Source organism: Moschus berezovskii, chromosome 5 (assembly GCF_049115385.1).
Source record: "Moschus berezovskii isolate FMDL1 chromosome 5, NW_MosBer_1.0, whole genome shotgun sequence".
NCBI classification, from domain to species: domain Eukaryota; kingdom Metazoa; phylum Chordata; class Mammalia; order Artiodactyla; family Moschidae; genus Moschus; species Moschus berezovskii.
This window is the reverse complement of record NC_142464.1, coordinates 26526353-26545626: the sequence shown is the minus strand read 5'-3', so window position 1 is coordinate 26545626 and position 19274 is coordinate 26526353. Positions and strand designations below refer to the sequence as shown.

Genomic DNA, 19274 nt, shown 5'->3' with positions numbered 1-19274 from the left:
GAATAAGATATTTATTTAGAATGTTTTCAATTTTAAACCATCAGCTACACTGGTAAATTAAACTGGTGCCACCAGTGTACATGCCATTGCTGAGCTGTACGCCTGGGTATGCTCTTTAATTTTTGCTTGTGTTTTCACTTCTGTTGTCTTATTTTTTGCTTCCTATGTAACTCTTAGGAGCAATGCTAAGACTTGGTGCTTCAGACCACGTAAAATAAAATGTTTCAGTTATGTAACATGTTTATTTACCTGGCATGTTTAACTTTGACCCTTAATACTTTGAATTACCATTCTCATCAGTTCAGTTCAGTTCAGTTCAGTAGCTCAGTCGTGTCCGACTCTTTGCGACCCCATGAATCACAGCACACCAGGCCTCCCTGTCCATCACCAACTCCCGGAGTTCACTCAAACTCATGTCCATCGAGTCAGTGATGCCATCTAGCCATCTCACTCTCTGTCGCCCCCTTCTTCTCCTGCCCCCAGTCCCTCCCAGCACCAAAGTCTTTTCCAGTGAGTCAACTCTTTGCATAAGGTGGCCAAAGTATTGGCGTTTCAGCTTTAGCATCAGTCCTTCCAGTGAACACCTAGGACTGATCTCCTTTAGAATGGACTGGTTGGATCTCCTTGCAGTCCAAGGGACTCTCATAATTCTAACTAATATTTCCTTTGTCATTCTATTTGGATTGTTTATAGCTTGTTGATTTTTCACATCGACACTTCCCAGTGTTTAGTTATCTTTCAGTGCTCTCTGCCTTCCTCTTTGTGGGATTAGCTTCAGTCCAGTAAACTATGTCCTTTCCACTAATGTTTAATAGCAATCAGTTAGAGGTTTCTCAGAAATCTCATGTCAGATCCACCTTTCCCCCCACTTCATTACGCTTTTAAGCTTTGGTTAAGTAAAATACATGTTCAGGGATTCAGAGGATTCTTATAAACATTTATATGCATGCTGAGGTAGTTGATTTACACCACCAATTCATTAACTTTACCACCTTTTCCTTGTATATTCACTCCTATCTGTCCTGTTTCAATACCACGGACTTTGCACATAGGCCACCTGTCATTAGTTAGTGTCAAAATTTAGAAATTAATAGTTTTCATGTTACTATGGAAATGATCTACAAACCATACTTAGCTAAACCAGCGGCCACATAAATAAATATTTCACATGTACAGGTTGGGCTGGAAGGGACTTTGGGAAGTCATCTGATGGATGTCTTTTCTCTTGCTGAGAAGACTCTTCACCACCTTATACTCCCTCCATGTCTTCTCTCTATGCAGCTGATTCTTGTCTTTTCAGCCCCAGAAGAAGCAAGTCAGTTTATAAGAGTGAAAACTGGAAGAAGGAAGTTGAAAACTGAGAAAAGCCCTGTGCTTATCTGAGTGAACTTGCTTGATTGAATCAGGGTACAGATGACTGTCTGGAATAACCTAACAATGGAAAACAGTTTTATGTGTAAGGAAAGGACCAAGAAGTGATTGAAAAGAATAGTCAGAGATATCTAAATACATGTCTTTACTTTTTTTTTTATTTGTGAAATTCACATAATACAAAAATACCAAAGATCTCAGGGACACAATAACATCTTACAGCTATTCAGTTTCATTTTCTAGAGGCAAACATCATTAGCAGCTTATTTTTACCCTTCCAAGGATATTCTATTTATCTGTATATATTTGAATATACATTTAGTCTGTTTTCATTTATGTAACAAGAAAGTTATGTGTATTTATTTTGGATTTGTTCATATCTGCTCTAATTGTGTGAACTTATACTTGACTTTTTGTATTTTATGAAAAAAGGACAAATCATTTTGTAGTGACAAGAGCTCTGTTGCAATTTCCTGTTAGAATTGGGATACTTTTTATGGCAGCAATTTTGTAAATAATTTTCATTTGAAAAAAATATATTGAAGAAAATAAACATGTATAGCTTTACCACTTAGAAATAAGCACAATAAATATTTTGGTTTATTGTCTAGACATATATTGACATACCCAAATATTTTGTTATACTATAATCATACCATATATATATATATCCTTATGGAAACTTTTCTCCCTGAAGAGTTTATTTGCATGTTGTATTTTAAACCACAAATAACAAGTACTAATTTAAATGGAGAAATATTTTATTTTCTTTATTGAAGGACCATACATTTGAGAACAATATCAAGCTCTCTCTGGATGGAGAGCCCTCAAGTGGAAAATGGTGCCTACCAGTATTATCATGCAAGTCTAGATGTTGTGATGGCAATATTACTGTGTGACATATGTGGCCTATGACACACTGTACTGACATCCTACCAAAACCCTCTCCTTCGGTGTCCAAAGTGGGTAAGGGAAGGCCTGGAGTAGGAGAACACAAATAGGATTTCAGACAAATCCTTAACTTGCCCTTCGTTTTCAAAGTGCAAGAGAAGGAAGGGACCATGGGGCCCAGGGAATTCAGCTTACTGCTCCTGTCCTCCAGCTGAGTGAAGCTGCTATAGCTTAAACTATGGTATCAATCCTGACTGAGAATTTTATGCATAAGGAGAGAACATAGAGTAGATCAAATCATCTCTGAAAGGAGCCAGGGAGGAGGAGGATGTAAATGTATGATGATAATAAAAATACTGTTCAATATGGCAATGCCATGGAAATCTGTATGTGGGCCTCCCAGGTGGCACTAGTGGTAAAGAACCTGCATGCCAGTGCAGGAGGTGTAAGAGACCTGCATTCTATCCCTGGGTCAGGAAGATCCCCCAGAGGTGGGCATGGCAACCCACTCCAGCATTCTTGCCTGGAGAATCCCATGGACAGAGGAGACTGGCAGGCTATGATCTGTAGGGTCACAAAGAGTTGGACATGACTGAGTGACTAAGCATGCACACAGCAAAAAGATGGTCATGGCTCAGTTGCTGTCCTGTGATATTTAAGTTGTAGTTACTACATTTTAGTTTGATGAATGATTTTTATTTTCCTTTGGAGTTTGCTGTATTTTTTTAAAGTATCTATTTATTTATTTTGGCCATGCTACATGTTATGCAGGATCCTAGTTTCTCAACTAGGGATCAAACCAATCTCTGGAGTGGAACCACGGAGTCTTAACCACTGGACCTCCAGGGAAGTCCCAAGTGGCCGTATTTGTAAGGACTCCCTCCTCACCAGAATGAGTCCATTGCTGTCCTACATGAAACGGACTGAAGGTTCAGCACATGTTCTGGGAATTTCTCAAGCTTGCCCTCTCATCTGAGGTTTCTGGTTTGACATAACTGGTGTCTGCCTTGACCTCTCAAAGCTGGGTTCTACCTCAATATGCAGCCCTTGGATGGCTCTTTAGATGAAAGGTGCTCCCAGGAGTTACACAGAGCACAGAGGCTGTGGAGCAGACCCGCTGGACAGCCTGCTTGTCTCTCAATTTTAGTTTTGCTCCTTGGATGCACTCTCTGAGATTACCCTTCCAAAGCTACCACCATACTCTTCACTCAGTCATATCTGACCTTTGTGACCCCATGGACTGCAGCCTGCCACTCTGCTCTATGGAATTCTCCAGGTAAGAATACTGGAGTGGATAGCTATTTTCTTCTCCAGGTATCGAACCCAGGTCTCCTGCATTGCAGGCAGATTCTTTACCATCTGAGCCACCAGGGAAGCCCTGAGATTACCTTAGTTCTGCCTGAATCTCCTCCCTAATCCCCACCCATCCCAGCTTTTAGACATCCACTTCTCCTTAAGAGGATTTTAGACAATGATGTGTAATGAAATTTTACCAATCTCACTGAACAAAGAGCAGAATTATGATCATGATAATTCACTGAAAAACAAGATAAAAGAACCAAGACAGAAATATTTTATCTAATAATTATTAAAATATACCCAGTTCTCACTGAGATCGATATATATATATCATTTATATATATCTTATTTATATTTTTCATTTATATATTTCATTTATAGATCAATATATAGCCACCAGGGGAGCCCTTATTGATCGATAGGTAGATAAATTAGACTTCTCAAAGCTATTCGTTAAAACTTTGCCTACACAACAAATAGAGGAAATCATAGGTGAGCAAATTTTTTTTGTCATCAATTTTGAAATGTCATAGAAGGACTCTTGTCAAAATTGTCCTCTCTAGCTGTCACCTCCACTAAAAGACTTTAACTGTTAACTGTTGTCAAAAATAAGTCATTCATTTTTAACAGGTAACCACGTGATTTTTTTCCCCTCTTGTTTTTTTTTTTTTTGTATTATCCAGCTACTCTTTTTTTAAAGACATTTTTTTCATAGCAAAGTTGAGGGGAGATTTCCTGTATTGGCCTCACACCATGTATAATTTTCCCCATCATCAGTATCGGCCACCAGAGTGTTAGTTTTGTTACTCTGACACCAGAGTGTTAGTTTTGTTACAACTGATGAATATTCAGTTCAGTTCAGTTCAATTGCTCAGTCTTGCCCGACTCTTTGCGACCCCATGAATCACAGCACACCAGGCCTCCCTGTCCATCACCAACTCCCGGAGTTCACTCAAACTCATGTCCATCGAGTCGGTGATGCCATCCAGCCATCTCATTCTCTGTCATCCCCTTCTCCTCCTGCCCCCAATCCCTCCCAGGATCAGAGACTTTTCCAGTGAGTCAACTCTTTGCATGAGGTGGCCAAAGTATTGGAGTTTCAGCTTCAGCATCAGTCCTTCTAATGAATATTCAGGACTGATCTTTTTCATATGCTAATTTGTCATCCAGAGATCTTCTTCGGTGAGGCGTCCATTAATATTTTCGGCTCAGTTTTTAAATGGGGCGTTTGTTTTTCTGTTACTGAGTTTTAACAGTTCTTTGATAAATAGTCCTTTGCCAGATGTGTCTTTGAGAATATTTTTCCTAGTCTATGGCTTGTCTTCTCATTCTCCTGCCCTTTCATGGTTTTTTCATTTTAATGAAGTCCAATGTATCAACTATTTCTTTCATGGATCATGCCTTTGTTGATGTACCTAAAACGTCATTGCTATACTCAAAGTCATCTAGTTTTTTTCCTATGTGAGGTGTTTTTCTTAGTTTTGCATTTTACTTTTAGTTCTGTGATCCATTTTAAGTTAAATTTGTGAAGAGGGTAAACTCTGTGTCTGGATTCATTTTTTTACACATGGTTGTCCAGCTGTTTCAGCACCACTTGTTAAGATAGTCTTATCTTTGCTCCATTGTATTTCCTTTATTCCATTGTCCAAGATAAGTTAACTATATTTGTGTGACTCTACTTCTGGGCTCCTCTATTAATCTATTTGTCTGTTCTTTTACCAATACCATACTATCTTGATTTACTGTAGGTTAATGGTAAGTCTTGAAGTCAGATGGTGTCAGTATTCCAGCTTTGTTCTCTTTTAACATTGTGTTGGCTATTCTGGGTCTTTTGTCTCTTCATATAAACTATATAAACTTTGAAATCAGTTTATCAATATCCACAAAAGAACTGTTGGGATTTTGATTAGGATTGCAGTGAATCTGTAGATCAAGTTGGGAGGAACTGACATCTTGATAATATCAAGTCTTCCAATCCGTGAACATGGACTGTCTTTCCATTTATTTAGTTCTTTGACTTTGCGCATTAGAGTTTTTAGTTCTCCTTGTACAGGTCTTGTAAATATATTGTTATATTTACATCTAAATATTTCATTTGCAGAACGCTAATGTAAATGGTGTTGTGTTTCTAATTTCAAATTCCACTTGTTCATTGCTGGTATATAGAAAAGCAATTAACTTTTGTCTATTAACTCTGTAACCTGCAATCTTGCTGTAATCACTTATTAGTTCCAGGAGGATTTTTGGTTGATTATTTTGTATCTCTATATAGACAGTAGTGTAATCTATGAGCAAAGACAGTTTTATGTTTTCCTTCCTAATCTGTATACCCTTCATTTCCCCTGTCTTAGTGCATTAGCTACAACTTCCAGTACAACATGGAAAATGTGTGATAAGAGGGAACATCTCTTGCCTTGTACCTGATCTTAGTAAATATGCATCAAACTTCTCACCATTAAGTTAGCTGCAGACTTTTTGTAGATATTCTTTATCAAGTTGAAGAAATACCTCTTTATTCCTAGTTCATTGAGAGGCTTTTTTTTAAATCATGAATGGACATTCAGTTCAGTTGCTCAGTCATGTCTGACTCTTTGCGACCCCATGGATTGCAGCACGCCAGGCCTCCCTGTCCATCAACAACTCCCGGAGTTTACTCAAACTCAAGTCCATTAAGTCGGTGATGCCATCCAACCATCTCATCATCTGTCATCCCCTTCTCCTCCTGCCTTCAATCTTTTCCAGCATCCGGGTCTTTTTCAATGAATCAGTTCTTCACATCAGGTGGCCAAAGTATCGGAGTTTCAGCTTCAGCATCAGTCCTTCTAATGAATATTCAGGACTGATCTTTAGGATGAACTGGTTGGATCTCCTTGCTGTCCAAGGGACTCTCAAGAGTTTTCTCAAAAACCATAGTTCAAAACATCAATTCTTCAACATTGGATTTTGGCAAATGCTTTTTCTGTATCTATCATATGATCATATGATTTTTTTTCCTTTTTTAATCTGCTGATGTGATAGTGAAAGTCACGCAGTCATGTCCAACTCTCTGCGACCCCATGAACTATACAGTCCATGTAATTCTCTAGGCCAGTAGGTAACCTTTCGCTTCTCCAGGGGATCTTCCCATCCCAGGGATCGAACCCAGGTCTCCCACATTGCAGGCAGATTCTTTACCAGCTGAGCCACAAGGGAAGTCCACTGATGTGTTGGATTATATTAACTGATTTTTGAATATTGAACTGTTACTGCATACCTGGGATAAATCCCACTTAGTTATAATGTTAAATCCTTTTTATACATTTTAAAATTTGATTTGCTAATATTTTGTTGGTGATTTTTGCTTCCCTCTTCATGAGAGATACTGGACCATAGTTTTTTTTCTTGCTTGGTTTTGGCATTAGGATAATTCTGGTCTCATAGAAGCTCCCAGCTACTCTTCATGTATCTGTTAACTTCCAAATTTTTCAGATTGTATTCTAGGCTTCAAACATATTCCACTTTAGTTCACTAACTATAACTTTCTTAAAAATGAGCCTCATCTCTTCCATGAAATACCCTGAACTAAGTAGAACCAAGATATTGATTTTTTATAGACATGTCTTATTTATGCAAGCAATCACCGTACTCCATTCATATGTTCTATCAGTTCAGGTCAGTTCAGTCACTCAGTCATGTCCGACTCTTTGCAACCCCGTGGACTGCAGCATGCCAGGCCTCCCTGTCCATGGCCTGGAATCTACTCAAACTCAAGTCCATGGAGTCAGTGATGCCATCTAACCATCTCATCGTCTGTCATCCCAATCTTTCCCAGCATCAGAGTCTTTTCCAATCAGTCAGTTCTTCGCATCAGGTGGAGCTTCAGCTTCAGCATCAGTCCTTTCAATGAATATTCAGGACTGATTTCCTTTAGGATGGACTGATTAGATCTCTTTGCTGTCCAAGGGATTCTCAAGAGTCTTCTCCAACACCACAGTTCAAAAGCATCAATTCTTCAGCACTCAGCTTTCTTTATGGTCCAACTCTTACATGACTACTGGGAGAACCATAGCTTTGACTAAACAGATCTTTGTTGGCAAAATAATGTCTCTGCTTTTTAATATGCTATCTAGGTTGGTCATACCTTTTCTTCCAAGGAGTAAGCGTCTTTTAATTTCATGGCTGCAATCACCATCTGCAGTGATTTTGGAGCCCAGAAAAATAAAGTCTCTCACTGTTTCCACTGTTTCCCCATCTATTTCCCATGAAGTGATGGGACCGGATGCCATGATCTTAGTTTTTGGAATGTTGAACTTTAAGCCAACTTTTAACTCTCCTCTTTCACTTTCAACAAGAGGCTCTTTAGTTCTTCACTTTCTGCCATAACGTGGTGTCATCTGCATATCTGCGTATTGATGTTTCTCCTGGCAACCTTGATTTCAGCTTGTGCTTCACCCAGCCCAGCACTTCTCATGATGTACTCTGCATATAAGTTAAATAAGCAGGGTGACAATATACAGCCTTGGTGTACACCTTTCCTTATTCGGAACCAATCTGTTGTTCTACGTCCAGCTCTAACTGTTGATTCTTGAGCTGCATACAGATTTCTCAGGAGGCAAGTCAAGTGGTCTGGTATTCCCATCTCTTGAAGAATTTTCCACAGTTTGTTGTGATCCACAGAGTCAAAGGCTTTGGTATAGTCAATAAAGCAGAAGTAGATGTTTTTCTGGAACTCTGTTGCTTTTTCGAAAATCCAGCGGATGTGTTCTACATCAAAATTCAGTGCACACATAGTCTTGCAAGATATTATAATCGGAGGAATTTGTAAAAGACATCCCTCTATTTTTTTTTAACAGCTGTATGTGAATTTATAGAGAAACAGAGTAAAGTATGAGTCACCCTTTTCTGCTATTACTCTGTTGGCCTCTGTGCCTTTTCTATAAAAATGACTATTTTATTCACCAAGGGAAAATTTCCACGATACATGGCTGCCGTGAAAGGTCAGGAGCCTCAAGGCAGTGACCATTGTCGCAGATGTAGACTCTGCCCTAACTTCTCTACAAATACCAGGGAACCACTTGCACTGGTTAGGCCTTGATGTTGTTATGCAGCCAGTACCATTACAGACACACAGAATCTTTTAACAAAATAAACATGTAAATAAATATACCTCTGCCAGAGGCTGAACACAATACTAAAAACAACCTTAAATGTGCCATCGGAATTGAAAAATGCCTTTTTTTCCTCCTTAGGAATTTCTTTTTAAAAACAAATCAGTGAATTTGTACTCTTAAATTCTGCAAGTCACTGTGTAACCTGACTTCATTCATATGTATTTAAATATTTTGATGAGTTGTCAGTTATATATGCAGTCTAAATAAAGAGATTCTCTGATGAAAAAAAAATAATAATTATTATTTCAAAATAAAAAGTTATATTTAAAATTATAATGCCCTATTTTTTCTTTTTTCCTTTCTCTTTTAAAACTACATTATCCTTTTAAATATACATGTAAAATTTTATATGCAAGAATAAACACCTTTTTATGACTTTACCTTATTTACTTTGCCAAACTTTCCAATTAATTATCTTTTTATTGTGATTTCAGGGAAGAAAAGACTATATTTTTAGAATAAGGATATACATTAAGTTGTTTATAAGAAAATTTGTACTATTTAATAATCTCCCACATATGTTGGCTCTTTCTTATGCTATGCTTAGAATACTAGAAATCCTTCTATATTTTAAAACAAAGGGAGGGAAAAGCCAACTAAAGTTCCTCTCTGCACTTCTACCTCCTTTTCAATCTAGTCCTTTCCCCTGAAGAGTCGATCACCTCCTATGATCAAACTTCTCAGTAACAAGACTTTGCAGAGTGAGTGCAGAGATAAAAGCCAGGCTGATAATGTAAAAACAAAAGCTGCCCCGAAAGTCAGAAAACACAGCACTTTATTTTAATTGCTATATTAAATAAAAATCTGAGTAAATCAAAGCAATTCCTACTAACTATAATTGAGATGCTGGGAGCAATGACTCAGAAATGCATTTGAATTTCTGATTCTGCTTTGTACTGGCTTTTCTGAGCTAATGTGCTCACTTTAAGATACTACACTTTTGCTGGAAATCTGCTCGAGACATTGATACATATATTCTTAAATCCTCTGAAAATACTGATTTTCGGACTTCACTACTGGTCCAGTATTTAGAATATGCCTGTCAATGAAGGGGACATGGGTTTGATCCTGGCCCAGGAAGATTCAAATGCTGAGGGGCAGCTAAGCTACCACAGCTACCTACCTAGTCCAAGCTCTAGAGTCCATGAACTGCAACTGCTGAGCCTAAATGCCCAGAGTCTGCGGTTGCAACAAGAGAAGCCAGGGCAATGAAAAGCCCATGCACCACAACTAGAGAGTAACCCTCACTCACTGCACCAGAGAAATCTTGTGCACAGCAGTGAAGACCCAGCACAGCCAAAAATACATACATATATACATAAAAAATTTTAAACCTTAGAAGAATACTTATTTTCATGGTTACTAAGATCACATCACAATGAAGAATCTCATGATCTATATGGCCAGGTTAGAACTCCCTGTTGTTTAAGATCAAAGACTTCATTTTTACACTCATTGTGAAATCTCAACATTTATTACATTATCTGGCCTTTGTTCCTCCATTCAGTTCAGTTCAGTTCAGTTGCTCAGTCGTGTCCAACTCTCCGCGACCTGTCACATTAGAAAAGGGTGGGGGGAGTCAATGAAGTTTTCCTCACTTTTTTAAAAGTTTGTCAGTCAGATTGGAAAAGGCTATAGTTGTGGAACAATAAATTTAAAAATAAAAATCACATAAGTGAACAGTGCTGTTAAGCACAAGGTCACTGTGTTAATATACAATACGTAACTGACATTGAGTTTGAGTGAACTCCGGGAGTTGGTGATGGACAGGGAGGCCTGGCGTGCTGTGATTCATGGGGTCGCAAAGAGTCAGACACGACTGAGAGACTGAACTGAACTGAACTGAACTGATACTGAGTCATCACTGTTCAGATTTTCCCTGTGAGGGACCTGTTTCGTCATCTTGGAAGACAGTTTGCTATCAGATTGGATTCAGATTTAGTTGGGTATGGAAGTGATACATCAATATTCCAGTATGTGAAACTTCTTTTTATAGGTAAGAAAAACTCTTATCTTTGCTTGTTCAGAAGTCCTCAGCTCAAAAAATAAGGGATTTTTAAAAATCCTTGAATTACAGTTTTATGATGGAAACTCTCCCCCAGTTTGTTACATTTATAATCACCTCATAAGCTTCGTTTTAAGGCAACTTCAGTTTTCTCTAAGTTTTATAATCTATTGTCCAGATCGAAACCTGATAGGCCAAGTGAGGAGATAAATGAATGCATTTCCATTTCCAGCAGGGGCTGGAAAGCTCAAAATTGAAAGAAGGAGAGATGTGATAGGCAAAATCTATTTTAATATCTGGGAAAGTCATCTGTTCAGCCTGAGTAACAAGATCGTGTGCATCATCTCACTGCTCAGAACTAAGAAGCATAAACCACTATTTTAATTTGCTTTTATCTGTAAAAATAAGCAACAAAATTTCAGTGGCTGTGATTATTATAATGATGCTATAAACCTCTCTAACAGGATACCAGAGATGTGGAACAACTTTCTGCATAGGTGAACTAAGCATAGATGAGCATTGCTGTGCCTAGGGCCATGAATCCTGGATTCCAAAGAAAAAAAAATACTAGGTTAGAAAGGAAGGATATATTGGGGAAACACGTATTTATTAATAACACTTATTTAGGGTACTTTAGATTCAGACACGGAGAAGGCAATGGCAAGCCACTCCAGTACTCTTGCCTAGAAAATCCCATGGATGGAGGAGCCTGGTAGGCGGCAGTCCGTGGGGTCGCTAAGGGTCGGACACGACTGAGCGACTTCACTTTTCACTTTCACACATTGGAGAAGGAAATAGCAACCCACTCCAGTGTTCTTGCCTGGAGAATCCCAGGGATGGGGGAGCCTGGTGGGCTTCCGTCTATGGGGTCACACAGAGTCGGACACGACTGAAGTGACTTTGCAGTAGCAGCAGATTCAGACAAGATCATTGATTACATGAGTCAATAATTTGAGGCTATTTGGAGTACACAAAGACATGTAAGACTCATTGTTCATCGTCGAAAGACTAGTTAGAGGTGTTAAGAATCCCTAGTTAGAGGTGACAAGATTCATAGCTATGAAAAGATAACTTGGAATGCAAAGCAACAATTGATAAGTGCAGACAATAAATCCAGTTGGAGTTCACAGAAGGGACAGATCACTTCCAGATAGATTAAGCAGGCAGTATTTCATGGAGAATGGAACATTTTAGTTGAATATGCAAATGAAGACATTAAATGTTTGTAAAGTGTCTAGGCCCTTTGCTGAATTCTGCATGGAAATCATGGAAATTTATGTCATGATCCTGCCCTAAAAGAGTTTATAATATGGTCAAAAAAATAACTCAAAAACACATAAAAGGCCAAGTAACAATCAAAGATACATTTCAAGGCAGTGCTAGAAATGATCACGACAGAAGGCAGTTTGTTATTAGTTATGCTAATTACTGTTGCGGTAAACAGTTGCTTTAGACATTAGCAGAAAAATGATACCAGCATTTGATAGGAAAGCTATCTCTTTTAGTGTCTCAGGACTCCACATACCCATGTTTTTCTGCCTACTCTTCCAAAGGCTCCTCCTCAATCTTTTTGTCTTTTTTGCAGGTTGATCCTTACCTGGAAATGCTGAAGCAGCTCGGGGCTCAGTCTGCGGCCCTCTTCTCTTGTCTCCATTCACTCTGTTGAGGATCTGATCTGGTTTCATGCCTTTAAATTCTGTCTACATGCTGAGGGTTGACAAATTGTTTCTCCAGCCTGGACATTTTCCCTGAAGGCTTGCTTTGCTTATTTTCATCTCCCCATTCAAACCTCTACATGATCGTCTACAAGACAATGCAGATTTAATGTTAAACTGGAGTTCCTAATTTTCTCTTTACAATTTGCTCCCCTTATAGTCTTTCTCTCCTCAGTAGAGAGGGGAGTTGCTTGGGCAAAAACTCTGGAGTCATTCTTGACTTTTTCTTTCAAACTATCGAATCTATCAGCAAATGCTATTAGCTCTGCCTTTAAAATGTACCCCAAATCAGACCACTTCTCACCTCCTCCTTTACTTCCATGCTGGCTCCAGAACCTATCAATAGCCACCTAGATTATTATATCTGCCTCCTGATGCAACTCTTCTCCATCCTTGTTTCAAAACAGTAATTTTTAAACAATATTATTCAGAGTCTGTCCCTCTTCTACTCAAAGCCATCCAAAATGACTTTTCATCTTACTAACAAAATAACATTTTTATGTGACCTACGTGACCACATGAGACCTATGTGACTACATGAGATAGTCCTTCATTCTCTCTGACTTCACCTATTTCCACATTCTTGCCTTCTTGGTGTTCCTTAAACAAACCAGGGTCACCACTGTTTGAAGCCCTTTGCTCTTGCTGCTTTGTTTGCTTTGAACATTCTCCCCCAAGATAACTTCAAACTTACTCCTTCACCTCCTTCAAGCTTTTACTCAATAAAAGATTCCCTGGCCACCTCACTCTATCTTACACTGCTGCTGCTGCTGCTAAGTCGCTTCAGTCGTGTCTGACTCTGTGCGACCCCATACATGGCAGCCCACTAGGCTCCTCTGTCCCTGGGATTCTCCAGGCAAGAACACTGGAGTGGGTTGCCATTTCCTCCTCCACTGGGTTCCCTCAAATAACTCCGATAGAAAGATTTTAGAGCAAGTTGTTTATTGGGGAGATGACCCCTGGAAGGGCAGGAAAGGAATGAGAAATGAGCCAGGAAAAGGAGGACACGATAGGGAACATTTGTAAGCAGATTACTTCTGTGGCCACTTGGGGTTCATACTCTACTGGGAGCTCGAGGAAGCCATACAGAACATGCCTGAGGGCTGGCCTGTGTGCAAGGTATCATCCACCATTTCCTGTTAGACATGGCTTGATGGATGCTCCTGGTCTTTGGTTCTGTTCTTGAAAATTAGAACTCTGCAATTGTGCTATTAAGGCGGAAAAAATTGGCCAATGTTGAGTCAATCCTTTCTAATATCAGTACTTTCTTTCGGATATTAGATCTGAAAGAAATAGATGTTCTGTTGAAAAGATTATAAATTTGTTTCTTTGGTTGGTTGTTTCTGACTGGTTGGTTTTTATACCTAAAAAGCTCTGAGTCTGAGTATGCAGGAAGAAAGTATAAATATACGAGTATACACACACACAATGAATACTCAAGTGATCAAAACACAAAAATGTTTACCCCATTAATTGTGCTCCGCAAGAAGCCCTTAAATATAATTTGGTGCATACAAATTTTACATATTTTTAAAATAACCTCAGTGATCCAAACAGTTTTCAAATTATTTTCTCTTGTGTTTTCATAATATGTCGGTGTTTATTCTATACTTTTAAAAAGATTTTCTAAAGGGTCACAAAATTTACTGAACCTTCAACTCAGAAGGGCTATTCCTAGCAGGATGATTTGTCCTCTGAACATTTTGTATAAAATTCTGAACAGGAAAGGACAGGAAGCCCAAAGAGCACCTCCAACCCCCATCAAGTACCTCTTTCCTGCCTGTCCCTGAGTTAAGGCAGATTTGAGAAACAAAGCAGGAACCCTGGGTTGACTTTCTACCTTTTTTTGGGGGGGGCCTAGGATTTAATTTCTCAACAAAACCTATATATTTGATGGAGATAATGAATAATTCTTATTTAAAATAAACAAAGGAACAAAAACCTATAACAGAGTCCATTAGTTATATTAATATATCAAATTGAGCATCTTCCTTTTATGCTATTAGTCAAAATAAAGTTTGGGATGAACTTCTCGATCCTCTTCCTTTGTCAGAGGCCTCCAAAAGCTCTCACATTTGACCACAGTCTGGTCTAATGAAGACTCTCCTCACTCACCTCTCTTGGCTGTTCTCCTCCTCTTGCTCATTCTGAGGGATCTGTCCCAGGGTCCCAGCCTTACTTTCTGCACTGATCAGGCCTTTCCATGTGAAAGTCTCCCAGCCTGGGACTGTTTCTGGGCAGATGTCAGGTAACTGGGGCATTTAACTATGAGATTAGTGAAAAGCCTTGCTGTCTAGCTGCGATATCGACTTAACTTGCAGTTTAACTCAATTAGCCAGTTTAGAGTCTGGTTTCACAGCAGGAAATTTCACACATACAAATCAGTAGTTTTGAGAAACCTGATGAAATAATGGCTAGTTTACCCTGAAAGGCTTTGTAATCTAGAAGCCAACCATCTGAGTAAATGCCATCGTAATTAGATAATTATCCCAGCCCTGCGGTGGCCAGGGCCTTCTGCCAACATCCTTCTTCCCCACTTACTGAAGTTTCTGTCTCACAGGGCTTCCTCTTCTCAGTTGCCTCACCAAAAAATAAAACCAGACCTGGTTCTTCCCTTTCAGAGCATCCCCACCGGGTCCCCACTTCCTAGAGTTGCTTTTAATACATTTTCACTGCTCTTCCACTCTCACCTTCTTACAGTTAAAATCTTAATAGCATCGGGCTTTTAGCTTTCAACATTAATAATGGAGCAAACCAATTTAATGACTATGCCCAGGCGTCACCATAATGCAGTGCATGGGACTGGCTTATAGAAAGGACAGATAGGACCCAGGTTTTCTGAGACTGAGTCAGATAATATCAAAGGTGGATTTCCTCTATATGAACTCTAATACAGGGTCCAGAGTTGGACCTTTTATTGAACCTACTTTGTGTGTGTGTGAGTGTGTGCGTGCTCAGTTGTATCTGACTCTTTGCAACCCCGTGGACTGTAGCCCACCAGGCTCCTCTATCCATGGAATTTACCAGGCAAGAACACTGGATCAGATTGACATTTCCTCCTCCAGGGGGTCTTCCCAACCCAGGGATTGAACCCACATCTCTTGCACCTTCTGCATTAGCAGGTGGATTCTTTACCACGTGGGAAGTCCATATTGAACCTAGACTTATTGTCAAACTATATCAAATAGAAATATTGAAGACTTCTCTAGAAGCAATTTCCAGAGAAGCATTTGGATGGTGGCAATCAGGAGAAGGGGATGACAGAGAATGAGATGGCTGGATAGCATCACCGACTCGATGGACATGAGTTTGAGTGAACTCCAGGAGTTGGTGATGGAAAGGGAGGCCTGGCGTGCTGTGATTCATGGGGTCGCAAAGAGTCGGACACGACTGAGCGACTGAACTGAACTCAACTGAACTGAATCACCATAGTCCTCAAAAGCAATGTTGTTTATTTTCTTCCTTCTTCTAGAATTGTTATATGTATATACATTGAACATTAAAGTTGTGTGATTTTGATCATCAAATTAGAAGCTTAAAATACATTTCCACATTGAGGTCAGGGCAGTAATATCCAACTGTGGGTTTTTAATTCATTGGTTTTTAGAAGAAAACAATGTAATTAGTGCTATAATTTGCCAAGACTTGTTAGAAAGCCTTAAGAAATATTAATAACATTAGCTCAATAATTATACTTAAGAAATTTATCATAAGGAAATAATCATGGTTGTGTGAATATGGTTTTAGTCAGAAGAGCTGCTTATTATAGTGAAAATAGCAATCTATCTAGATTTCAAAGATTTAATGACTGATTAAGTAGACTACAGTATTTCCATATAATGTTGACATTTAAAATAGTGCAATTGTGAAAAATTAATGACATGAAAATATGTTCATATTATACTAAGTTGAAAAACCTCAACTTAAAACAGGGTTGAAAGTATATAAATCTTTTGTACAGTTGTACACACACACAGAGAAAAACAATATGGCAGGACATACTTCGCAATGTCAGTGGTTATTTCTGTGTGGTAGAATTATATGCAGTTGCATTTTCTTTCTTTTAGTTATCTGTGTGTGCTAAATTGCTTCAGTCATATCTGTCTCTTTGCAATACCAAGGACTGTAGCCTGCCAGTCTCCTCTGGCCATGGGGTTCTCCAGGCAAGAATACTGGAGTGGGCTGCCATTTCCTCTCCAAGGGATCTTCCTGACCCAGGGATCAAGCCTATGCCCCTTATGTCTCCTGCATCGGCAGGCAGGTTCTTTGCCACTAGAGCAACCATTTTCTACAGTGTACATGAACTACTTTCCTGAAAAAAAAAGCTTTTAAGGGTTTGTTTCTCAACTTCTTTTCAACGTTCACTTTTAAAGGTGTTTGTGGTTGGGGTTTGCACAACACCTGAGAAGGTCTGGTTATTCCTGTCTGTGACTATGTTTAGGTTGAGTGTCCCAAGGCTCATTAAATAGAAGACAACAAACAGGGATTTCCCAGTTGTAAATGAAGGGGGAAATGTAGCCTTTGTTAGCAAATCTTCCAGGTTTAGTAATGGCCATACTGAGCACAACAGTTTTCTTTGCAGATAAAATTTAGCAGAAAATTATAAAATATCCACTAAATGTGATATTTTGAACAACCAAATAAGATGATTTTGATTTTTTTTCTTTAAACCACTTTGATCTCCTCATACTTGTGACTCAAGGCCCAGCAGAGTGGAGAAAAAGGATCTTTATTGACGGTTCCCACAGAGAAAATAGATCATTTCAATTGTAGTGATTCAATTCAATTCAAATTGTCAAACTTTTATTGAGTAACCAGGTGGGAGTCTAGCACTGTATTAGAAACAGTGGGGCATTCAAATAACTCACGAAGACAAATGTCCTGGAGGAACTCACAGTTTTTACATCAGTTCAGTTCAGTCGCTCACTCGTGTCCGACTCTTTGCAACCCAATGAATCGCAGCACGCCAGGCCTCCTTGTCCATCACCAACTCCCGGAGTTCACCCAAACTCATGTCCATCGAGTCGGTGATGCCATCCAGTCATCTCATCCTCTGTCATTCCCTTCTCCTCTTGCTCCCAATCCCTCCCAGCATCAGGGTCTTTTCCAGTGAGTCAACTCTTTGCATGAGGTGGCCAAAGTATTGGAGTTTCAGCTTTAGCATCAGTCCTTCCAATGAACACCCAGGACTGATCTCCTTTAGAATGGACTGGTTGGATCTCCTTGCAGTCCAAGGGACTCTCAAGTGTCTTCTCTAACATCACACTTCAAAAGCATCAATTCTTTGGTGCTCAACTTTCTTCACAGTCCAACTCTCACATCCATACATGACCACTGGAAAAACCATAGCCTTGACTAGATGGACCTTTAAGACAGACAAATTAATAAATATCTCCTAAATATAAAATGGGCTTCAATATAAGCACTGGGTCGTCAGAGCAAGAGTCATGGTACCTCAGGAGAGAGAGAGGTTAATTCCAACCAAGGGAGCATTCTTAGAGGAAGTGAGATTCTGGCTCACTTCTGAATAAAGAGAAGTATATTAGTCCCCTATTAGTTATAGGAAACAAAATTCCGACTAGCTTGAATTTTAAAAAGTAGCTCATCAACTTCTATAATAAGGATGTCTTGCTTTAGGCAACGTAGATACAGGAGCTAATGTGATGATGTCAGATTTAGTTTCCCTCTCTGTGTTGACTTCGCAGCAGTCAAGTTCTCCACAAAGATGACTGCTGAAGACAGAAACTTATATTTTTAGGGCTGGTAATCAAGGCCCTTCTATTTCCCAAAAACCATTGATTAAAAATCAGTGAAGATTCTCATTGGCTCTGCTTAGCAACCTGCCATCCTAGGCCAATTGCTATGGCAGTGGGTCACATGCTCACCACTGGAGGGAGTTGGGCAAGGGCAGGCACCGTGACTGACAATTCCACCAGATCAGGTAGAACTGGGCAACTGTGGCTTCTCCCAGAAGCAACAGAAAGTACAGGGAGCTGAGCAAAACTACTGGGCAAATACTACCGTTACTATATTTCATTTCAGATGGGTAGAGTATTGGAAGGTATATGAAAGCAACGCCTTTGTGAGCAAAGGAAAGAGCTTGGGGCTGGGATGTGAATGGGGGAAAATGCAAAATAAGTTTTGAAAAGAGTGAGTACAAGATGCTGGGGGTGACAGAGGAATTCTATACTGATGATTACAGTTTCTGAATTGAGAAAATTTTAATGATGTGTTTTCTTTTACTTAGATACTTATGACTGGGGAGTTTTGCATATACATGCAACCATACATACAGCAATTATTTAAATGTAATGGGAACTTACTATTTGAAGTATATCCTGTGAATACTTTTGTGAAGCAAAAAATTAAACTGTCACCAAAACACTGACCTTTAATATTTCTGTCTTGTATTTTCAAAAGATTATATATTGACTTTGCTTAGAATAATGTCTACTTAGACTAAATCTCTTTATGAAAAAGTGAATTTTATTTCATTTAAAATATAACTGAGCCTAGGCTGAGTACTTCCCATTTCTAGTAAATAATAAATGTATACAAATGCTTCCTTGAACTTACATCAGTAATTATAAAATCATCTACCAGTTTTAAAAGCCTATTTGGATGAGACATTTGTTTGTTCCTTGGCATAGTAGAGACTAAATGTGAATTCATCTCATGATTCACAAGATCCCCATGGGCTATTGTGATATTGGTGATTGAAACTGTACCAATTGATGTTTTAATCCTTTCTGTCCTTCAGAAAGAAAAGAAATCAAAACCTATGTTTTTGTTATTTAGAATTTATTGCATCAAACTCAGATTGTAGATAGAATACAGAGTTAG

General features: G+C 39.0%; 2 protein-coding genes across 3 annotated transcripts in view; one reads left to right on the top strand and one right to left on the bottom strand.

Moving 5' to 3' along the window:
- The window catches only part of ARHGEF38 (Rho guanine nucleotide exchange factor 38), a 148208-nt gene that overhangs the window by 44717 nt on the left and 84217 nt on the right, over positions 1 to 19274 (top strand). The window lies entirely within an intron of this gene.
- Positions 1 to 19274, bottom strand: part of LOC148777806 (uncharacterized) — a 101907-nt gene that overhangs the window by 54593 nt on the left and 28040 nt on the right. Inside the window, exon 2 of one of the 2 annotated variants that reach the window (XM_088836190.1) lies at positions 12314 to 12519. The exons of the other annotated variant lie outside the window; for it this stretch is intronic. Within the exon in view, the coding sequence (XP_088692316.1) occupies positions 12314 to 12401 (88 nt within the window). The 5' untranslated portion in view covers positions 12402 to 12519. The remainder of the gene's footprint in view (positions 1 to 12313; positions 12520 to 19274) is intronic. 2 annotated transcript variants of the gene reach the window in all.